Source organism: Malus domestica, chromosome 03 (assembly GCF_042453785.1).
Source record: "Malus domestica chromosome 03, GDT2T_hap1".
NCBI classification, from domain to species: domain Eukaryota; kingdom Viridiplantae; phylum Streptophyta; class Magnoliopsida; order Rosales; family Rosaceae; genus Malus; species Malus domestica.
The window spans coordinates 4,148,906-4,171,571 of NC_091663.1; the positions used below are offsets into that span (position 1 = coordinate 4,148,906).

Sequence of the window (22,666 nt, forward strand, 5' to 3'; positions counted from 1 at the left end):
GACTCTTGTCGACTCCCAAAAAGGGGTAATGGAGATAAAATTGTGTGAGTGAGACATGATATATTGGGGTTGCAATACTGACATTATGGCATAAAACCAATGATAATGTAGGTTGAGTAGATATATTCATAGACATATTCATTCCATTTACGTCCACGTTGAATAGTTTCTCTAGATTTCACTATGATAATGTAGGTTACATTTGCAATGGCTTGAGAGCAATTTTGAGTGTAAAAGTGGAGCGTGAAGAGAGTTGCAATGTGAGGTTAGTACATGTGGTGCCAAAAATTTGTATGTTTTAAAATTTATACTTGCAAGTGCACAAATTTATTGAAATATAGGACGTTATTAGTACGAGGTCGGATTCATAGGGATTGTATAAATTCGAAGTTCCTTACTACTTATCTATCAATTTTTAACTCACAAAGTGGTATACGTAGTTAAATTCTTCTTCGCTTAAAAGTATGAATTCGAAGCATCACATGTAAACAAATAATTGAACTACATAAGATCAAAACATGCTAAGCATACAAACTTATGCAATAACTTGCTTTTTCTTGCTATTATAAGAGCTGAAATCAAGTCTTGCAATTATTTGGAAGCAACAACTTGCTTTCAAGTACTAAAGTAATCCTTCTTTGCTTGCTTTTGCTTCCTGCCTCTGCTCCTATTGTCGACAGTATTCATTGAAGCTAGAAGTCCAAAGGTAGCTGCTACAGTTTCCTCAGAGCATGCTTCGGTGTTTTGAGCATACAGAATTCTACAGTGAGTAAATCATAACCAACTTTAAATATGTTAAGTGGAAACAATTTGCACAAACTTCATGAAGAAGTGGCTTTCCTTTGAGCACTTTAAGTTGACGTTTTGAACCCTACAATCTGACTGAAAATCATGAGCCGAGAATCTGAACATCCGTTGGAGAGGGATGAACTGGAAATGCTACAGAGCTCGAATTAGCACCAATTGTTCATATGTTGTGGTAGACACCATTTGACAACATTCATGATGAAGTCATCTTTATCCGATCAGTCTACATTGCTTGTTTGAGGCCTGGGAGTTGACTGATGAAAAGGAGCTGCTAATTCCAGCTTGCTACCTACAAGGAAAAGCAGCTTGTGTAAATTGGACATCAAGGCGTAGCAAAAATTAACTAGACAGAGGACTAAAAAGTCTAAACTCAGTAGCGATCGATGTGACATGTTTCAGTACAATAGTTTTCTCACTTTCAATCTCAAGCTCTCGCTCTTTTTTTTCTTGTCTAGTATCCAACAGTTTGGCTGCTGCTTGCACGTCCAAGACCTCAGTTCCATCACCCATGCTGTTTGCCTGTGTTAAAACGGATAAGGTTATACTTCTGACGAGCATCGGACAAAGAATGTTGATCCAGTGTAATTAAAGGGATGAGAGCTTACCAGTTTATCCAAATTAAGATATTTTGAGAAGGAAACATGAAAGTGTGAGAAATGATTCGCGCATGAGTTTCTACCGGAATCCCAATTCTGCCTGGTCCAATATAACAAAGAATTCATGAAAAAAGATAGAGAACAAATTTCAACTTTTCAACTGATGCTACAAAGGCAATTACTTTTCAGAGTGAGTATTAAAGATTACACTCAACTCACGCCAATGAACTTTCTAACAAGTTTGAAGTATAATCTGACATATCAAGGTGGCATATACGGAAGCACTCTTCTTATGTTCATATGGTAAAAGCAAGTTACCTGCAGTAAAAGCACTCTTCTTATTGTACTGAAGCACCTTTCCGCCTTTGGGGAGGAGGACCAAAACATTTGTTTTAAAGCTCTTAGATTCTGGCCAAATCCCACTGCCAAAAACAACAACAATAATGTCACTCTCGATAGTGGCATTTCCAGTAACTTTATCACTTAATCCCATAAATTCCGAAGATCTTGTTGTTTGCAGCTTGAATTTTCTGCTTAAAAGAACAGAGACTACTACATATCTGCAATGCACAATTTATTATAAACAAGACTAATTCTCAAAGAAAAAAAAAGTCAATCCTTTATAATGGCATAAGAAAGTGTCTCAAAGGAGACAGTGTTACCTTCCCGGCCCGATAACTCTCTGTAGAACTCTAAGGTGTTGAGACAATGGTGAGTAAACACCAGCAGGAAAAGTGACCCCAAATACACAATATGGACCTGCACCGACATCGTTATGGCATTCCATGTCAATGAATCTACTATTTTACAAGCAAAAGAGAAAGCTTTGTTTCGCAACAGGCATGACTCCTACTACATCGTTATCATCATTTCGGAAGACTAATAAGCTCAAGGTGACTGAAATGGAGAAAGCCTGAAAAAGGGAAAAAATTTGTGCTTAGATTGTTCAATGTAAAATAAAAGGAGAAAAGCACACATTATATGCTGTAACTCATTTTACACTGTCATCTCCAATAAAACATCCAGAATTTCTTTCTTTCATTAAAGACAATACTAAGTCCATAGGACTGTATGAACCTTCCATACGAGGGCACAAAGGACTGTACGGACCTTCCATAGGACTGTACGAACCTTCCATACGCAGGGCTATGTCCACATTTAGTAGTTTCTCCAATTTTTACTATGACAATGTACAATAGTTTTTTCACTTTTAATCTCAAGCTCTCCCTTTATTCAGCAGTTGGCTGCTTCTTGCACTCTCCTTTGAAAGCAATGCAGGGCACAAAGGATGCTAGGAAGTCCCAGCTTCCTAAGATCTACACAACAAAAAAATTCAACTGAATTCAAATCTCTGTGAGGATGCATTTCAATTTGGCAACGAGTATCAAACAAAGAATATTGATCCAGTTGTAACCGACAAGATAAAAGATTACCAATTTGTATCCAAATTAAGATTTGATGATATGGAAACATGATTGAAGTTGAAGAATGATACTGATCCACGCATGAGTTTTGATCGCAATCCCAATTCTATCTATACAAAGATAACACCAAAACAACTTAAGAAAAATATGAACAACAAATTTCAACTTCCCTTGGAACTGAAGATTCATTTACCTAATTTCTGCAATAGTGTGGGTACACACTGTTCATCAAGTTACTCGAGGGTCATCAATCACAGATACAAAAGTCAACTGAATTCAAATCACTCTGCGTACAAGGAATCATAAAAATCTCAGTCCAAAATCTTCATAAGAGTAATTTTTTTTTTGTTGGAAGAGAAAACAATTGCTGCAATTTTACATATTATATGAACATGGTTTTAGCAGATAAGTGTTGGAATAACACTTGCCCACCTTCCTTATTATGCAAGAATCAAACGAATAAGGAAAGTGCTACAATTTTCATTGGGATAAAATGTCATTAGTCTGTAACTTTAAGATCACAATCTATCTCACATCTAGAGGACACATTCCAGTTGAAAAGAAATCGGTGAAGAAACAGGAAAAAAGAAAATGGTTCAACACTTTTAGATTCACAATAAATACTCCCATGCCAGTAATCCAAAAACTCAACAAGTCCTCTGGTACCTTAGAAGTTGGAACTCTCGATTGTCATCAATTGAAGCTAATGAAGAAAATGCCAGTTGAGAAGAAATACCAACCACATTAATATTAAAGTCACAAAGAGGACAAGTTTGAGTTGTTGAACCAAAAGTAATCCTCTAAAGGATAAACAATTAAGTCCCCTTCGAATTTGATGGCAACGTAAATTTCTCGGCAACCTCACGATACATTTGAGAAACTACATGCTCCAACATAGTGCCAACAAGAAGTAAAATCTGCAGGAAAGAAATTACCATGAGTATTAATTTTCAAACTGGTTCTGTTAATTAAAACAGACAACCTGATATGACTGAAGCAGAAAAGCTCGCATACTTTATATGTTGCAATTTTCGCAGCAGGAACACCTCTCCTCTACCATTTTTGTTTCCTAGGCCATAAAAGTTTATATCCTCAACAGCATTCCCTGCCACCGCTGAGGGCTGAGGCAGAGTGGGTTCCATGAACGAAAAAATCCCTCGAAGACTCTCATGAGTAATATCCAGGTCCAACAAGCTTGCTGCAAAATAAACATTTCGTATGGTTTACAAAGTATTACCAATTACAGATTCAACCCAATTATCAAAATTGTGTAACGCTTGCTGAACATATATAGGCATTATGCAGAACATTCTTATTTATGATTTAGTAATGGTTTTGACAAAAAAGAATAGCATTCGAAAGTATTAAATTGGTTTACATATATTTGTATGTCATAACAATCGAAAGTATCAATTTGGTTTACATATATTCAAACACACCAGTAATAATATCAGTGAATACCAAAAGTCCCAAGATTTTGAATGTTCTGCTAGGAAAGACGCAAAAATCAACAATAATATCACTCTCGTATCAATCTGGACAGAAGCAAATTCCACTTAAAAAGTTTTGGAACAAAACAATGTGTATCAGAATGAGAACTATTCTGGGCCGGTGGAACTAAAAGTGATCGGTGGATGGTTGAACAACCAAGTCCGCTTTGACTTCAATGTATTTATCGACAACAACGTTATGAGCCAATTCAGAAATTACATGCTAGCTTGAAAAGGACTGTAAGGCAAGTACAGGATAGAATGAGAAGCACCACTTTTTTGGAAAAAACAAGTCTTGTGCATCAGTACATGAACCCTATTTGCACCTACAGAACTACATCGTTCTAGTTGAGTAAGAGCGTCACAAAAAATGCCAACGGATACAAAAAACGTTATATATGCCTACTGGAAACACAACATATATAGTTGGTCAATTTAATTACTTGAAGAGAAAAGAAGGTGGAGTTTGAAAAACTTACATTACTTAATTCACTGCGACAGTAAAGTGGCGATGCATTGCATAGCTTTTGCAGAGGATATATTCATCAATTTCTTGTAATTCCTAATCCCCAGCCCTATATGGCATCTAAGGTTACCCAACAACTCTGGTAAAGCCTCCACTCCCTCAAGTAGTTGATACATAAAGTAGTTCAAGAAGTGTTGAAGTTGATGAGAGACTTGAGCTTTGGCTGCCCTTTCAAATGTAACGATTCAAGCTGCAATGATCACCTTGAACATCAGGAGTGGAATTGAGCTCCTACCAGAACCCACCAATGGTGAATTTTATGAGTTTCAGTTAAGTAGACGCATATTGCTTAAATTGCCCAAATTATTAGTCCCCAACTTGGCATTGCAACTGAGCATTCTTTACCTAATTTATGCAATAACACAGGTATATGAAAGTTCATCAAGTTACTCAAGGGATATGAATTAGAAATAAAGAAATCAACTGAATTCAAATCACTGTCCATACGATTAGTAAATCCTTTCAGAAATCACAAGTGACCATAAAAGTCACAATTATCGAAATTGTGTAACGTGCGCTGAACATATATAGGTGTTATGCAGAACATTCTTGTTTATGATTTCGTTATTTTTTGTTTTGACAAAAAAGAATAGCATTCGAAAGTATTAAATTGGTTTACATATATTTGTATGTCATAACAATCGTAAGTATCAATTTGGTTTACATATATTCGAAGTCACACACCAGCAATAATATCAGTGAATACCAAAAAGTCCCAAGACCTTGAATGTTCTGCTACGAAAGACACAAAAATCAACAACTCGTTTGAATGTGCTTTTAAAATGGCTGAAAGCGCTTTTAGAGAAAATATTTTTGGGTTCCAAAAGCACTTTAAGTGCTTTTCCAGGATTTACTTGCATTTTTACCAAGGATTGGTTCCAAAAACATTTTCATCAAAAATGCTTTCAGTCATTTTAAAAGCACATTTAAATGACTCAATATCACTCTCGTATCAATCTGGACAGAAGCAAAATTCCACTTAAAAAGTTTTGGAACAAAACAATGTGTATCAGAATGAGAACTATGCTGGGCCTGTGGAACTAAAAGTCAGCGACAGATGGTTGAACAACCAAGTCTGATTTGACTTCAATGTATTTATCAACAACAACGTTATGAGCCACTTCAGAAATTACATGCTATCTTGAAAAGGACTGTAAGGCAAGTACAGGGTAGAATGAGCAATTTTGCATGCAGTGGATGAAAGAAGGACGAAACAATATCTAAAACAAGAAACACCACTTTTTTTGGAAAAACATGTCTTGTGCATCAGTACATGAACCCTATTTGCACCTACAGAACTGTTGAATTATAAGTATTTGAGCTGAAAAGTTTTTTTAGAATAAGTTTCTGTTTTGAATTGGTGTATTCACTTGTGCAAATGAGGCAAAGTGTAAATGTCTAGTTTTGTAAAAAGGCCATGAGTGCCATTGTGTTGAGTGATCCATGAGATTAGAAAGATGTGTGTCTAGGATGAAATGTAGTGTATGTGTGGTCCCAAGTGCTAGGCCATCAGTTATGTAAAAGCATGTGCCTCGTGTTTTTTCATTAACACAGAAAAATATTCCTCTGCAATTTGACAGAGAGAAGAAGAAAACTATTCATCTTCCATTGTGTTCTTCGGTTTGTTTTTGCTCTTAGTTAAGCTTTCTTTCTTAAGTTTAAATCTCTTGAATTCAAAAACACTAACATGGCCTCAGAGCCTGGTTGGATTTAACAATCTGGGCGTAAATCTGTGAAGTAGTCGAGCTCAATCGAAGCTCTCTTGAAACTCTGTGAAGGTTGTCGATTCAGATCAAAACCATGTCTGGATCTGGAGGCTCGGAAGTGAGGACTCCAATCTTCTCCGGTGAGAACTACGAGTTCTGGAGAATCAAAATGGTGACAATCTTCAAATCACATGGGTTGTGGAATCTGGTGGAGAAAGGAGTTAAAACGTCGGATCCGAAGAAGAAGAAGTCTGAAGGATCGTCGGAGGATGATGGAGATGAAGAAATGTCAGCTGTGTTGATGCAAGACGCAAAGGCTTTGGGAATCATTCAGAATGCAGTCTCGGATCAAATCTTCCCTCGAATCGCCAATGCCGAGTCAGCGAAGATGGCATGGGATTTGTTGTATGGAGAGTATCATGGTGGTGATCAGGTACGATCTGTGAAATTGCAGAATCTTAGAAGAGAATTTGAATATGCTAGGATGCGAGATGATGAGTCTTTGTCTAGCTATCTTACACGGTTGAATGATCTAATAAATCAGATGAGAACATTTGGTGAATCTTTGTCGAATGAGAGACTAGTGCAGAAGGTCCTGATAAGTCTTAGCAAACCTTATGATTCTATCTGTTTGGTTATAGAAAATACAAAGTGCTTAGAGACTGTGGAATTGCAGGAAGTAGTTGCAATCTTAAAGAGTCAAGAACAACGGTTCGATTTGCATATGGTTGATGCAAATGAGAGAGCATTCTCTTCACTCTCAGTGAATCCAAAGGAGCAGAACAAGAGTGGTGGTCATTCGAGTTCATCTAGAACTCAGAGAAATTGGAATTCTAAAGGCAAGAAATGGGAATCAAAACCCAAATTTCAGCAGAAATCTCCTCTGCACAATTATCAGAGTGCAAATGCACCTCAGTCTGTGGGTCAGGAGGTTGCAAAGCCTCAGTGCAAAGTGTGTTCTAAGTATCACTTTGGTGAGTGTAGATACAAAGGGAAACCAAAGTGTTTCAACTGTGATAAATTTGGGCATTGGGCTAGGGAGTGTAATGTAGGCAGGTCAGTGCAAAAGGCAAATAATGCAAGTCAACTGGAGATGACAGGAAATCTGTTTTATGCAAACAACACTGTCACAGAACCAAAGGTGAATGGAGAGTGGTATGTAGACAGTGGTTGTAGCAATCACATGACAGGAAATGTCGATTTGCTTGTTGAGGTTAGAACCAATGTAGCTGGTAAAGTCCAAATGCCAACTGGAGATCTTGTGAATGTTGCAGGAATGGGATCTTTAGTTATTGATACAAATAAAGGGAGAAAATATGTTAGAGAAGTAATGTATCTTCCCGGGTTAAAGGAGAACTTACTCAGTGTTGGCCAAATGGATGAACATGGATACTTCTTGGTGTTTGGAGGTGGAATGTGCAATGTGTATGATGGTCCATCACTAGAATGCTTGGTTATGAGAGTGAAAAAGAAAGTAAATAGGTGTTATCCACTGACTTTGTTCTCTGAAAATCAAATGGTGCTGAAAGCAAGTGTTACTCACTCCACTGAGATTTGGCACAGGAGATTTGGACATCTACATTTTGGTGGTCTCAAACAATTGAGAGACAAGGAAATGGTACATGGTTTGCCACAGCTTGCAGAGTACAATGGAGTCTGTGAAGGATGCCAATTTGGTAAACAGCACAGAGAAGAATTCCCTAGAAATCAGGTGTATAGAGCAACTGCTCCACTTGAATTGATTCATGTCGATTTGTGTGGACCTATGAAGACTGAGTCACTTGCTGGAAATAAGTATTTCATGTTGCTGATAGATGATTTTACCAGAATGATTTGGGTCTATTTCTTGAGATATAAGTCAGATGCGTTCAACTGTTTTAAGAAATTCAAAGCTATGGCAGAATTACAAAGTGGTTTCAAGATTAAAACATTGAGAAGTGACAGAGGAGGGGAGTTCAAGTCTGCAGAATTTGATCAGTTCTGTGAGAAAGAAGGTTTACAAAGACAACTTACTCTTGCATATACTCCACAACAAAATGGAGTAGTGGAAAGAAAGAACAGAACAGTGATTGAAATGGCGAAATCTATGTTGCATGAGAAGAGGATGCCATACTTTCTCTGGGCAGAAGCTGTGCATACATCTGTGTATATTCTGAATAGATGCCCCACAAAGGCCTTAAACAACATTACACCTTTTGAAGCTTATTCTGGTAGAAAGCCAGGAATAGCTCATCTGAGAGTATTTGGATCTCTGTGTTATGTTCATGTTCCAAGTGAACAGAGACATAAACTGGAACCAAAAAGTCTAAAAGGAGTATTTGTGGGGTATGCAACTTGTGAGAAGGGGTATAGGGTGTTTGATCCATTATCTAAGAAGTTGTTCTTGTCAAGAGACATTGTGTTTGATGAAGAAGCTGTCTGGAATTGGGAAGAGAACTCAGGGTCAACATTTCTTAATACTGGAAGTTTCATGCACAGTGATATAAGCACATAGAGTAATGACAGAATGGTGTTGTCCCCTACATCACCTATTCTATCTCAGTCTAGAAGAACTCTTAATAGTGAAGACTATGAATCTGAATCAAGGTCACCTATCTTAGGTGAATCTTCAAGCATGTCAAATGCAATTGAAGGACAAAATCAAGCATTTGATAATACACCTTTGAAATGGAGAAATCTGAATGATGTATTGGCTCAATGTAATCTGTGTATCATGGATCCAGAGAAGTATGAGGATGCCAAACAAGATGAGTCTTGGTTAAAAGCTATGAAGGATGAGCTGTTTATGATTGAAAAGAATAGCACCTGGAAGCTTGTTGACAAACCAACTGAAAAGTCTGTCATAGGGGTTAAATGGGTTTACAAAACCAAATTAAACCTTGATGGTTCAGTGTTGAAGAATAAAGCCAGGCTGGTGGCAAAAGGCTATGCACAAAAGCCTGGTTTGGACTACAATGAGACTTATGCACCGGTTGCTAGGTTGGACACCATTAGAACCTTAATAGCTTTGGCTGCACAAAAGAGCTGGAAACTGTATCAACTAGATGTGAAATCGGCTTTTTTGAATGGAGTTCTACAAGAAGATGTCTATGTTGAGCAGCCTGAAGGTTTTGTAGTAAAAGGCAAGGAAGAAATGGTGTACAAACTTCATAAGGCCCTCTATGGTCTAAAACAAGCTCCGAGAGCTTGGTATGGAGAGATAGACAGTTATTTCTCACAGTGTGGTTTCAAGAAAAGCTTGAGTGAACCAACACTGTATATAAAAGCAAGGGGAAAGGATATTCTGATTGTCTCTATCTATGTAGACGATATTGTCTACACTGGCAATTGCAAACCAATGCTAGAAGAGTTCAAAGAAGATATGAAAATGAAGTATGAGATGACAGATTTAGGTCTCCTTCACCACTTCCTTGGGATGGGAGTGATACAAACTGATTCCTGCATCTTCATTAATCAGAAGAAGTATGCTAGCTCTTTACTGAGCAAATTTGGTTTAAATGAAGCAAAGACTGTCTCAACTCCTTTGGTAGCTACGGAAAAATTGTCTAAAGATGATGGAAGTGGATCTGCAAGTGATGAATTGTATAGGAGCATTGTGGGAAGCCTTCTATATCTCACTGCTACAAGGCCGGATATAATGTATGCAGCTAGTTTATTGGCAAGGTACATGCACTGTCCTACCAATAGACACTATGGGACTGCAAAGAGAGTACTCAGATACATCAAGGGAACTCTGGATTATGGCTTGGAGTATGTGAAAGGAAGAAAATCATGTTTAATTGGCTTCTGTGATAGTGATTGGGGAGGTTCATTGGAAGACAGCAAAAGCACATCAGGATATGCATTCTCCTTTGGCAGTGGTGTGTTCTCTTGGGCTTCTGTCAAACAAAACTGTGTGGCATTGTCCACAGCAGAAGCAGAGTACATAAGTGCATCCGAAGCCACAGCACAAGCAATATGGCTGAGATTTGTCTTGGAAGATTTAGGAGAATTACAAACTGTAGCCACTCCTCTTGGTGCGATGGCAAGTGCCTTCGCCCATGAGCGGTAGGTCTCGGGTTCGAGACTTGGGAGCAGCCTCTCCATAAATGGGGGTAAGGCTAGCCGACATTCACCTCTCCCAGACCCTGCGTAAAGCGGGAGCCTTGTGCACTGGGTACGACCTTTACAAACTGTAGCCACTCCTCTTCACTGTGATAACACATCTGCCATTGCTATCACAAAGAATTCTGTGTTCCATCAAAAGACAAAACACATTGATAGGAGGTATCACTTCATTAAGGATGCACTGCAAGAAGGAATCATTGATTTGATATACTGTCCCACTGAAGAACAGATTGCAGATATCTTCACAAAACCTTTGGCTAAGGATCGGTTCAACTTTCTCAGGGATATGCTTGGTGTGAAATCAGCTCAAAACTTAAAGGGGAGTGTTGAATTATAAGTATTTGAGCTGAAAAGTTTTTTTAGAATAAGTTTCTGTTTTGAATTGGTGTATTCACTTGTGCAAATGAGGCAAAGTGTAAATGTCTAGTTTTGTAAAAAGGCCATGAGTGCCATTGTGTTGAGTGATCCATGAGATTAGAAAGATGTGTGTCTAGGATGAAATGTAGTGTATGTGTGGTCCCAAGTGCTAGGCCATCAGTTATGTAAAAGCATGTGCCTCGTGTTTTTTCATTAACACAGAAAAATATTCCTCTGCAATTTGACAGAGAGAAGAAGAAAACTATTCATCTTCCATTGTGTTCTTCGGTTTGTTTTTGCTCTTAGTTAAGCTTTCTTTCTTAAGTTTAAATCTCTTGAATTCAGAAACACTAACAAGAACTACATCGTTCTAATTGAGTAAGAACGTCACGAAAAATGCCAAAGGATGCTAAAAAAAGTTATATATGCCTACTGAAATCACAACACATATAGTAAGTCAATTTAATTACTTGAAGAGAAAAGGAGGTGGAGTTTGAAAAACTTACATTGCTTAATTCGCTGCGACAGTAAAGTGGCGACACGTTGCATAACTTTTGCAGAGGATAGATTCATCAATTTCTTGTAATTCCTAATCGTCAGCCCTATAAGGCATGTAAGGTTGCCCAACAACTCTGGTAAAGCCTCCACTCCCTCAAGTAGTTGATACATAAAGTAGTTAAAGAAGTTAAGTGTTGAATTTGATGAGAGACTTGAGCTTTGGCGACCCTTTCAAATGTAAGGATTCAAGCTGCAATGATCAACCTTGAACATCAGGAATGGAATTGAGCTCCCCTCATAACCGGCCAATGGTGAATTTTATCAATTTCGGGTATGTAGACCTTTCCGCAGATTTCTTAAATTCGCCAAATTATTAGTCCCGAACTCAGCATTGCAACTGACCATTCTTTACCTAATTTATGCAATAACACAGGTAAATGACAGTTCATCAAGTTACTCAAGGGATATGAATTAGAAATAAAGAAATCAACTGAATTCAAATCACTATCCATATGATTAGAAAATTTGTTCAGAAATCACAAGTAACCATAAAAATATCTGCCCAGAACCTTCATATATAAGGATAATAACAAACAGAAAGCAATTACAGTAAATCTATATATTATACGATCATGGTTTTACATGATCACAAGTATTGGCATTACTCTTCCAAATTTCTAACAAGATTTGAATACCATGAACCGGTAATTAAGCTAGTGGTTCAGCGCTCGTACAGATGAAGTAAAGAAAGTTAACATATCGAATTGATGTTGCCGTAAAAAGAGGCTTGCAAGCTTGATAAGTACTATAACTTAAGGTATATTTTTTAGAATGAAGGTTGAGCGGGAAATTTAATATCTCGTGCATCAGTACCTGTACTCAGTTTGCACATACTGAGCATCCTGAAAAAACGCCATTGCATGCCAAAAGAAATGTAGATGCCTCTGGAAAACACAACAGATATAGTCAGAAGTGAACAGTACAATAAATTTAGAAGAGAAGAGGAGATGCAGATTAGAAAAGCTTACATGGATTAATTTCAAGTAATCTCAGAGAAATGTGGCCTTGCATGCACACCATGAAATTTGGTTTTTCCGCAACTCAATTGTTGTGGTTTGGTAAAGTGTTCTGTACATTCAATCCGACTGCTGTATGACTCCGGACTGATTTAAACGAACAAAGGAGATAAACATATAATTAACATGAACTCCGTAATTTGATTTCAAGAATTTAAAAACTTACTTTCGATATACGGAATGTGAGAAATCTTAGGCCAATCTGTGCCGCTGTCCCTGGTGCATCTTTGCTTTAAAAGGGGATGACATCCCTCGATAAACAGGGTATGTAATTTGGTGAGGCGTTGCATAGCTTGGACACTAGGTAAGTTGGTCAGATTCTTGCAATTCCAAATCTCCAGCTCTGTAAGGGATGTAAGGCTACCCAACCATTCTGGCAAAGTCTCCACTCCCTCAAAGTTATATACCCACAATGATGTTAGAGAAGTGAGGTGTTGAATTTGTTGAGGCAGAGACCTGAGCTCAGGCCAACCAAACAAGTATAAGGTTGTAAGGTGCATTAACGATCCAACTTCAAAATTAGGTAAAGGGAAGGAATCGAGCTCCTCCCAGAACCCACCGATGCTCAAATACTCCAGGCGCGGGAGCCGTTGTAACCCCGTCGGCAGAGATTTTAGCTTTCGCCAATTTCTAATCTCCAAAGAACGGAGAGAATTGAGGTTGTTTAAACTTGGAAGAATCTCTAAATTAGGGAAACCTTCTACTATCAGCGACCCAAGAGAGAGTGGGAATTGCAGCCCGCTCACCCAATTTTCCAATCCTTCACATCCTCTTCCAATTGTCAGTTGTCGAAGGGAGGTCATGGTGCGCAAATCTGAAGTAGATTGTAGAGTAATGCTGCTACTTTGGACACCAAACGAGGCTACCTTTGGGCATTCACTTATCTCCAAATGCTGAAGAGAGGGACATTGTTGTGGAAGAGCAGGTAAGCTTGATAATTCTTTGCAATTTCTAATTGTCAAATGCTGAAGAGAGGACACGCCGCCTTTAATTTCAATTGATGTCAGATTATTGCATCTCCATACCATCAACTCCACGAGAGAGGCCCATACGCTCAGTGGGCATGATAGTCCATTACATTCCCAAATTTTCAATTTCTGGAGAGAGGTGCAGTACTCTAACCCACTCGGTAGGCTTGACAATCGTTTACAATAACCAATACTTAATTCCCGAAGAGATGCCATGCCCTGTGTAATTGGAATCAACTCTAGATTAGGACATTCCTTAATAGTCAGTTCCTCAAGGAGAGGGAGTGTATCTAGCCCATCCGTCAATTGCCTCAGCTTTTCACATTTCCAAATATCCAATCTCTCAAGAAAGCCCCACGATCCAAATACATCGGGGGCAATACAAGTTAAATCATTGCAATCTCTTATCTCCAGAGAAGAGAGATTATTATTGTTCTTCAAAATCCCTTGTGGCAAACAAGTAAGCTCCTTAATACTTCTTATTATGAGAAAAGTGAGAGTTGTTAATCCACTGCTTATTTCTTCTATTGGCTTTCCACTATCACTAGAAATTATCTTCAACTTTTGAAGAGATGGAAAATGACTTGGAACATTTCTCAATTTGGAACAGCCTTTTATGGTCAACTTCTCAAGGCATGGAAAAACCACTACTTTTTGTGCTGACATCTTTGGTGCTTCCTTCCATTCAATTAGATCACCACACCTAGAAATATTTAATACTTTCAGTGCAGGAAATAAAGTAATCATCTCCTTACTTGTCGTGGCTACATTGTGGACATGATCATAACCGTAGAACTCAGCTCCAACACATTTCAAGTTAGCCATTCCGCTAATCTTAAGCTTCGTAAGATTGGGTAGATGACCGAGCGGTGGGACTCCTTCACATTTGTCGCATCCAAGTAATTGAATCTTCTTCAAGTTGTTGAGCAGTAATGACCTACTCATCATCCACGATGGAAACTTATTGCCCATGAAATTTTCAATACTTAAGCTCTCCAACTCAGAATGCGGTCGGAGGCTTTCCAGTACATCCCCCTCCTTATTGTTGTTGGTTATTAACCTATTTTTTGTCCATTGGAAGCTTAAATGGCATATTTTCCTCTTATCCTCCAACTTAGCTTTCTTTGCTTCTTCTCCATTCTTTACGTGCTCCAAATTACAAACAATTAATTCACCTTTCAATTGTTTTAAGCTAGCCAACTCTTCAATTCGACGACCAATCTCATTACCCACCGAAAAGTAAGGTAATGTTCGAAGGCAAGTCAACCGCCTTATCCCCTGTGGAAATTTCGTACTCTTATCAAAATAAATATGCCTCAGGTTGATCAAGTTTTGCAGTTCTTTTGGAAACTCTTTAAGGGCACAATTTGTTGCTCTTAATGTCTGTAGGTTATAGAGCTTGCCTACAGATGTGGGGAGTGCTTTGAATCTTGTTTCAGAAATGTCAAGATACCTCAAGTGTTTTAGCCTACCAATTGAAACTAGAAATTCTTCAATATTAGCATTACTTAAATTTAAGACACGTAAAGCTTTGAATTGTGGAAGAATGTTAGTAGGAACTTCACCATCGTTGAAAAACAGTGATCGCAATTTTCCATCACTTCTTTCTAGAATGTTTTCCAGTACAAAAGTAGAAACCCGAGCAACATGTTGAATCTCAAGTGTGCCTATGCCACATAAGTCTCCCGTCAAGATTTCGGATTTGGATATAAGTTTTGCCAAATCGTGCACAAGATCGTGCATCTTACATTTGCTAACAATGCCATTGTCACTCATTGAAGCATCTTGAAATAAGGAGCTTTGCAGTAGAATATCAAAATATTCACTACCTATTTCCTCCATATCTTTTCCTTCATCGGGTGAAGGGTGGAGTAATCCTTGAGCCATCCAAAGTTGAACCAAGCTCTCTCTTTGAATTTCAAAATCTTTCTTGAACAATGAGCAATATGCAAAACATTGCTTCAATGATGGTGATTCTAAATTGTCAAAACTCAACTTCAAGACTAGCATAATTCTATTTTCTCCCTTTGGTAGGTTGCCCCATATTCTACTATCTTTAAACAACGACCATTCTTCAATACTTTTTTTAGTGTGCAAAATGCCTCCTAAAACCTGTTGATTGGATTAGTGAGTTTCGAAGGCATTCTAAAATAATGTAGAAAAGAGGGACTCATATTAAATAAGAGGTTTTTGTTTACTTAATTTTGAATCCCCTTGCCTAAAAGGACAAAATATAATGTGATAACTACAATTCTTAATAGTTTGCAAAATGATATTAGATCCTGTTTCTTTGTGCTTGACCAAATTCCCAAAAACCCATTAAGTAGTTAAAAGTACGTTTTATTCTTGATTTGTTGGCGGAATTAATTTTATGTAGTTTCTGTCTTGTTCAAATCAATAAGTTGCTAATGCTGGTTTTTCAATAAGAAAATGTTAGGAAAATCACATATTTTATATACCATATAATGTTTCGGCGATATGTACATGTCATTCCAATTATTGCATTTGGTGAAGCTTTTTACACCCTCTAAACAACTAATCTATGTGCATTGTGCTTTCAAAATTCGATCCCAATTCAATCATTCTGCAATAGTTTGCAATATTCTAGTAGATAGAGTGTTAGGTTTCCACTCATACATTCCAGATTCAAAACTTCTATTCCCTTAAATTATTGTAATAGTTTCGAACCATGTCATTCCCATTAGTAATAATAATTTAAAAAAAAAATCATATTGCAGGTAATATAACTAAAGTTCAAAGGGATTGGATCAGTTTGTTTGCTACCAAATATCAATTAAATTGGAGACTATTTAGTCATCTATATGTATTAAACAATTAGACATTGTTGGTACCAAGTAAAACATTTATAATATCAAATAGCTAATATATACCATTTGAAATGAAATTTCGTAATGATGATCTTTAAATGGTGATTACGAAAGTAAATGGTTCCGATTATGAAATTTCGACGGTTAAAATACATTTGTCACAAGACCTTGTTCTAATTTATAAGGTGGTGCACCCCATGAGTTGAATGCAAGTATTATCTTAATTAATAAATGAAAACATGTAAAAAAATAGGTGCAAACATATGATACGTAATCGTACGCACCTTTGCCACTAATGGAACACCACCACAATGTTTAGCTATCTTCATTCCAATTGTCTGGAACTCATGAGCTATATTAGCCCTGCTATTGGGGAAAGCTCTATCTTTCATGATGGACCAACATTCATCCACGGAAAGTTTTCCCAATTCACATCGTGGAAGTAGCTTTTCTGAGATTGATGCGACTTTGGCACTACGAGTAGTGACTATAATTTTGGATCCCCCAACAGAGTTAAGCTTAAAAAAACATTCCATCAAGTTCTTCCATTTTTCAGAATCTTCGTTCCAAACGTCATCAAGTATGAGTAAATATCTTTTATTTTCCAACTCTTCATTGAGGAACTTAAGCAGAGCTTCCTGGTTATCTTTCAAAGAAGGGGCGTTTGCCGGTTTGAGTTGTTCTAACATCTTAAGTAGAATTAAATCGACATCAAAAGTGTTCGATACACAAACCCATATTCTCGTCTCGAAATGCTTGTGTATCAGATCCTCATTATAAACCGACTTGGCCAATGTTGTCTTTCCGAGGCCACCCATTCCCACGATGGCCATAACCGCAGGATTTTCTTGGTTGTACTTGGAGTCGGTCAAGGTTGTAACTATTTTTGTCACAACCTCTCCCCTTCCAACAGTTATTTCATCTCTGCCAATGAATGAGTTGGTTTGTCTGTCCCATCTATTTCCTCGAGGAGTTGCATCTTTATTCCTGGAAACTAGTCCAAGAAGAGATGCTTCACTCTTGAGATACACCAAGGATGCATTGATCTTCTTTATTTTATGCGCCATTTGAAGACGAAATGCAAGTGGATTGGAGAGTGAAAAGAAGTTAAGAACCTTTTTTTTCATATGGTTTTGGATTTCGACTTTACGCCGAGCAACTTCGTACTCGAACTCATCCAAGACATCCTCAGCATCATGAGCTACGTCCTTGAGTTTCTTCACCCAGTCCTCTATTGGCCCACCTGCTAAACAGAAAAGTATTTGAGAACGGTATTTAAAAATCTTGTAAATGTAATGTGAGATTATAAGAGTTGAAAATAAAGGTCGTCATGCCCAGTGCACAAGGCTCCCGCTTTACGCAAGGTCTGGGAGAGTTGAAAATAAAGGGTATACGATAAATTTATAATTCTTTACAATCTAACAATTTCAAATATAACTCAATCCCTTATTCTTCTCCTTATTAAGATCATCTCCAATGGTGGCTTACAACCTAAAATTCTCCCTTCCCTCCCCCACCCCCCCACCCCCCCCCGCGGCAAAACCCACTCCAACCCAAAACCTAAAAGGAAGGCAAATACTAGCCACAATTTAGCCCACAAAATAAAATGGGACCCACAGGTGAGAGTGAAAAGTGGGTTGTGAAGCCCACACCCTAAGCACCCAGACGATGAACGTGCGTCACGCGCCCAACAATTTCCAGCCGAGGCCCACCCCATGTGGGTTGTCAACCTTAGCGTGTCATGTACACTGTAGCCCAACGGCTACTTTTCTTCAACCAACGGCCAGTGTAATTGGATCGTTGGTTAATCCAATGGTCCACGTTCAAATATTTATTTTTTTTAGTTTTATATTTATATATTTATTGAATCCAACGACTTAGATTAAATATAATTCAATCTAATGGTAAAAAGAAGATCTAACAGTCCAAATTTAAATCCAACTGCTAAAATAATTTAAAAAAATTATTTAACTTAAAATTCAACCAAAAACTCTATAAATACCAATGTATTTGTTCAAACATCCACACAAAACTCACTTTTATCTTACAATTCTTCCAATTTTTCTTTCTACCATTTCTTCTCATTTCCAAAATTTTCAAGATGGCAAAAGAGCATGTTAGAGGTCGTAATTGGACCTTTGACGAAGATATTGCTTTGTGTTTGGCATGGATTTCTATTAGTGAAGATGGTGTCGTAGGCACGAATCAAAATAGAAAGGTTTTGTGAGGTAAAATCGTTGATAAGTTCCACAAAAACTCCAACACCGGTTGAAGGGAAGTTGGTGGTGTTTATGATCGGTGGAAGATTATCAACAAAGCATGCACTTTGTGGAAGGGAAGCTTTGAGAGAGCCATGGTTGACATGCCTCGTGGAAGGGGTGCCTCAGAAATTGTGAGTTTCTTTGTTGATATTTTCTTTGTCATGTACATAATAGTATTTTGCAACTAATTGTTTTTATGTATTTGTTGCATAGGGTGACAAAGCAATGGCAATTTACAAGACAAGAACTACACCAAAAAATCAAGCTTTTAAGTTGCATCATGCTTGGAACATCCTCAAAGATTGTCCGAGGTAAGGAACCGATGTGAACCAACAATATAGAAGATTATTTCATAGTGAAACCCCACCCCCAAATGATGTCAATGAAGGTGTGAATTTTGCCGACAATGAAGGTGTCGAACAAATGAACCCAACTTCTTCTTTTGCAAGGCCCCCGGGTAGAGATAAGCAATAGGAAGCAAAGAGAAAAGGGAAGTCCCAAGATCCGATACGTGCACAATTTGCTAGCGAAATGGCAAGAATGAACGAAAACCAGTGCCGTCGGCAAGAAGAATTGGCCCAAATGCGTTTGGCCATGAAGGAAGAAGGGGATAGGGAGCAAGAAAGGTTCGAAATTAATTTGATGATGGAGGACCTTGACAAATACACTCCAGAGAGGAAGAAATACTTACGTGGTAAGCAAAATGACATTTTACGAAAGAATGCCACAAGGAGTATATTTCAAGATGATGATTCATCTCAAGACTATCACCCAAGTCCATCACCAAGTCAAGATGGTGGATATCATTATTAAGTTTATGTAGTTTATGAGTTTTCGATTGTATTAAGTTTATGTAGTTTATTAATTGTTTTTTTTTTTAGTTTTTGTGGTTTATTAATTGTCATTTGTATTAAGTTTATGTGGTTTATTAAATGTCGTTTGTATTAAGTTTATGTGGTTATCATGATTTTCATGTATTGATTTAGTGATTTTTCAAAATTTATCGGAATTTAAATATTTTTAGGTTAAAATGTTCATAAAATTAATTTAGGATAGTCTACATAATTTTTTTTTTAAAAAAAAATTAGCCTTAATTCATTCTTTGATAATCTTGGGCTAAAATTTTAGGCTAGAAGGGTTGGAGTAGAAAAGTTGTTTCTCGGCTAAAACCTAGATTTTCTGGGCTAAATATTTTTAGGTTTTAGGTCACCATTAGAGATGGTCTAAGCATTTATAAGATTACAAGGAGCAATACTATAAAATAAAAGGAAAACTAATGAAAAGGGTTTGAAAACTTTGAGTTTTAATGATAAGGACAAAATAAAGAGTAAAGTGAATAGTACCAGGATTGACTTTTTAGTGTAAAAATGTGGTTTTTCGTTAAAGTGAACAGTACCGGGTGTTTTTCGTTAAAGTTCCCTAAAATAAAAGCCAAATAGCCAAAATGATCCCTGAGATTTGCATAACTTATCATTTTGGTCCCTAACATTTCAAATCGATAAAAGTGGTCCCTGAGATTATCCACCATCCATCATTTTGGTATTTCTGTTAAAAACTCCGTTAAATGTCCTGGAGCTCTTGGCCGGAAGTTTGGGCAATTTTCAAAACTTCGTAACTCAATCGTTTCTTAACCAAATTCGACCCATAATATATCAAAATGAAGATAGGAAAGTGGAGAATAAGATTATACCTATTTGGAAGCCCAATGGCTGCCGGAGATGGCCGTAAAATAGCCTCAAAGTTGACTAGTCCGAGGGAAAACTGGAAAACTCGCCGAAAACTGGGTAAACTTTAAACGTTCATAACTTCTTCAATACTCAACGAAATCAAGTGATTCATAAACGAAAATCATACTTCTCGATAAGACGAAGAGAATGGGACCTTTTTTGACGGCTAACTCGCCATGATTTGGCCAAAAACGGCTCGAAAGTGGCTATCTTGGTCTCGAGTTAGCCACTTTCGAGCCGTTTTCCTGCCAAACAACGGCATTTAGCTGTCTAAAAAGGTACCATTCTCTTCGTCACGTCGAGAAGTATGATTTTCGTTTTTGAATCACTTGATTCCTTGAGTATTGAAGAATTTATGAACGTTTAAAGTTTACCTAGTTTCCGGTGAGTTTTCCAGTTTTCTCTCGGACCAGTCAACTTTAAGGCTATTTTCCGGATATCTCCGGCAGCCATTGGGCTTCCAAATAGTTATAATCTTATTCTACACTTTCCTATCTTCATTTTGATATATTATGGGTCGAATTTGGTTAAGAAACGATTGAGTTACGAAGCTTTGAAAATTGCCCAAACTTCCGGTCAAGAGCTTCGGGACACTTAACGGAGTTTTTAACGGAATGACCAAAATGATGGATGGTGGACAATCTTAGGGACCACTTTTATCGATTTGAAATGTTATGGACCAAAGTGATGAGTTATGCAAATCTTAAGGACAATTTTGACTATTTAGCCTAAAATAAATTAAAATAATCCTTTGTCTACAAGAAAAGAAACCTAGACAAAATCTAATCAAATCCCTAATTAAATCATATCTAACATACTTTCCTTTATATTTTCTAATTAACAACAAGAGAGTTCAGAAATATATACTACCTTGTGGTTGGTCGGCAACAGCAACCAAGAAACGCTCAATGTCGGTTAATGAGTTTCGAAGCTTTCTGAGTTGAGCTTTGAAACCCAATGCAAGACTGAATTCTTTCGAAGCAAGTGAAAGCACCTTGCTCAGTATTCCCTCCACACCAAAAGTAACCACAGCTTCAGCTGCCATTCCTTCAATTCCCTGTTCAGCTCAGCTCAGCTAATCAGAGTGTTTAAGTTTCTCTCTTCGATACAATATTACAAGTGCAATGGAGGATGATATGATGATAGATAACAGATACAATAGAGTGTTTAAATTTCTGTCTTATAACGTCTCTACCAAGTAAAACACGAATCTCCACCATGCAATGCATGACAATTTGAGAAAGTGGGATAAAAAGCTAATCCTCCTATCCTTTACTTTTTTGCTTTAATATAAAGGGACCGAAAGGCTAAAAAGAAAGTTAAAAGCAGTACTAACTGAAAAAATTTATTTTTTCTTTTAACTGAAAAAAAAAATTTCTTTCTCTCTTAAATAAAGAAGTTAATGTGTTTTTTTTTTTTTTCGTACAAGCGATTGCACGGGAGGAGTCTCTAACGCCATTATATCTCTTGCCAAGTTAAGTTGCGTTCGGATAGGAAAATCAGAATTTTTAATTTGGCTTACATCCAGTCCAACCACTTGTTCGGATTGTTTACCTTGAAAATTTAGGAATTTGGAAAATTAAAAATTTTATGAAAACAAAACAACTTGGAAATTGAATTCATCAAATTGTGTACATTTCTAGGACACACAGGAGAGTAGTGATGGTTTTTTGAGAAATTAGAAGAAGAAAAGATGAAGTGTCAGAGCACATGACAATGCCCTAGCTTTGCCTTTTGGATATTTGATTGAGGCATGGATAGGTGCACAGATTCTTGTTAAGAACTAGAATGATACGATCTCAACTTTTCCTCGCATTAATATATAAGGAGTTTTTTTTTTTCAATTACAAGTGATATTAATATTCTAAACTAGAGCAGAGTGAGGGTAAAAAATTTTGAATTATGACTGCTGTGGATTGAAGATGAATGACATATTCACAGGGCAATTCATCCATTACAATAAGAAATTTTTTTGAAATGTCATATGAATTTATACATTGTTTTCAATTGTCATATGAACTATGTTGATGCACAAAACCGAAGGGGTCTTGGAACAACGTAAATCCGACCGTGAATCTGCAAGAAATGTAAATAACACAAGATGTATCGTGGTTCACCCCAAGGTTTGGGTTACGTCCACACTGATTATGTATTTATCTGAGGGAGAGAGAACTCTGAGAGTGAGAGCTTTGAGAGGGGGTGAGAGGACCTAGGAGGGTGAGAGTGAGGCCTTCGGAATTGGCCTCAGAAATGGCCTCTGTGGGTGAGAGTCAGGTCTCTCCAATTGTGAGGGTG

At 37.4% G+C, this 22,666-nt stretch overlaps 2 protein-coding genes across 3 annotated transcripts; both read right to left on the bottom strand.

The window, feature by feature from the left end:
- Nucleotides 1-433: 433 nt before the first annotated feature.
- Nucleotides 434-2,653, bottom strand: LOC114819244 (subtilisin-like protease SBT4.11). Its single transcript, XM_070818816.1, has 6 exons — nt 2,514-2,653; nt 2,066-2,316; nt 1,722-1,963; nt 1,413-1,503; nt 1,224-1,326; nt 434-1,096 (listed from the first exon to the last, which is right to left on the bottom strand). The coding sequence occupies exons 2-6, from the start codon at nt 2,188-2,190 to the stop codon at nt 1,079-1,081; spliced, it is 579 nt and encodes a 192-aa protein (XP_070674917.1). The 5' UTR covers nt 2,191-2,316; nt 2,514-2,653; the 3' UTR covers nt 434-1,078.
- Nucleotides 2,323-21,634, bottom strand: LOC103418064 (putative disease resistance protein RGA3). Of its 2 annotated transcripts, XM_070818815.1 has the most exons (12): nt 21,242-21,634; nt 16,668-17,626; nt 12,754-15,667; nt 12,540-12,674; nt 12,385-12,455; nt 11,520-11,923; nt 4,797-5,188; nt 3,842-4,025; nt 3,494-3,744; nt 3,021-3,113; nt 2,837-2,937; nt 2,323-2,719 (listed from the first exon to the last, which is right to left on the bottom strand). In XM_070818815.1, the coding sequence occupies exons 1-4, from the start codon at nt 21,414-21,416 to the stop codon at nt 12,613-12,615; spliced, it is 4,110 nt and encodes a 1,369-aa protein (XP_070674916.1). In that variant the 5' UTR covers nt 21,417-21,634; the 3' UTR covers nt 2,323-2,719; nt 2,837-2,937; nt 3,021-3,113; nt 3,494-3,744; nt 3,842-4,025; nt 4,797-5,188; nt 11,520-11,923; nt 12,385-12,455; nt 12,540-12,612. The 2 variants fall into 2 exon arrangements, with proteins under 2 accessions (XP_070674916.1, XP_070674915.1); XM_070818814.1 differs by having other exon boundaries at nt 3,021-3,744.
- Nucleotides 21,635-22,666: the final 1,032 nt, after the last annotated feature.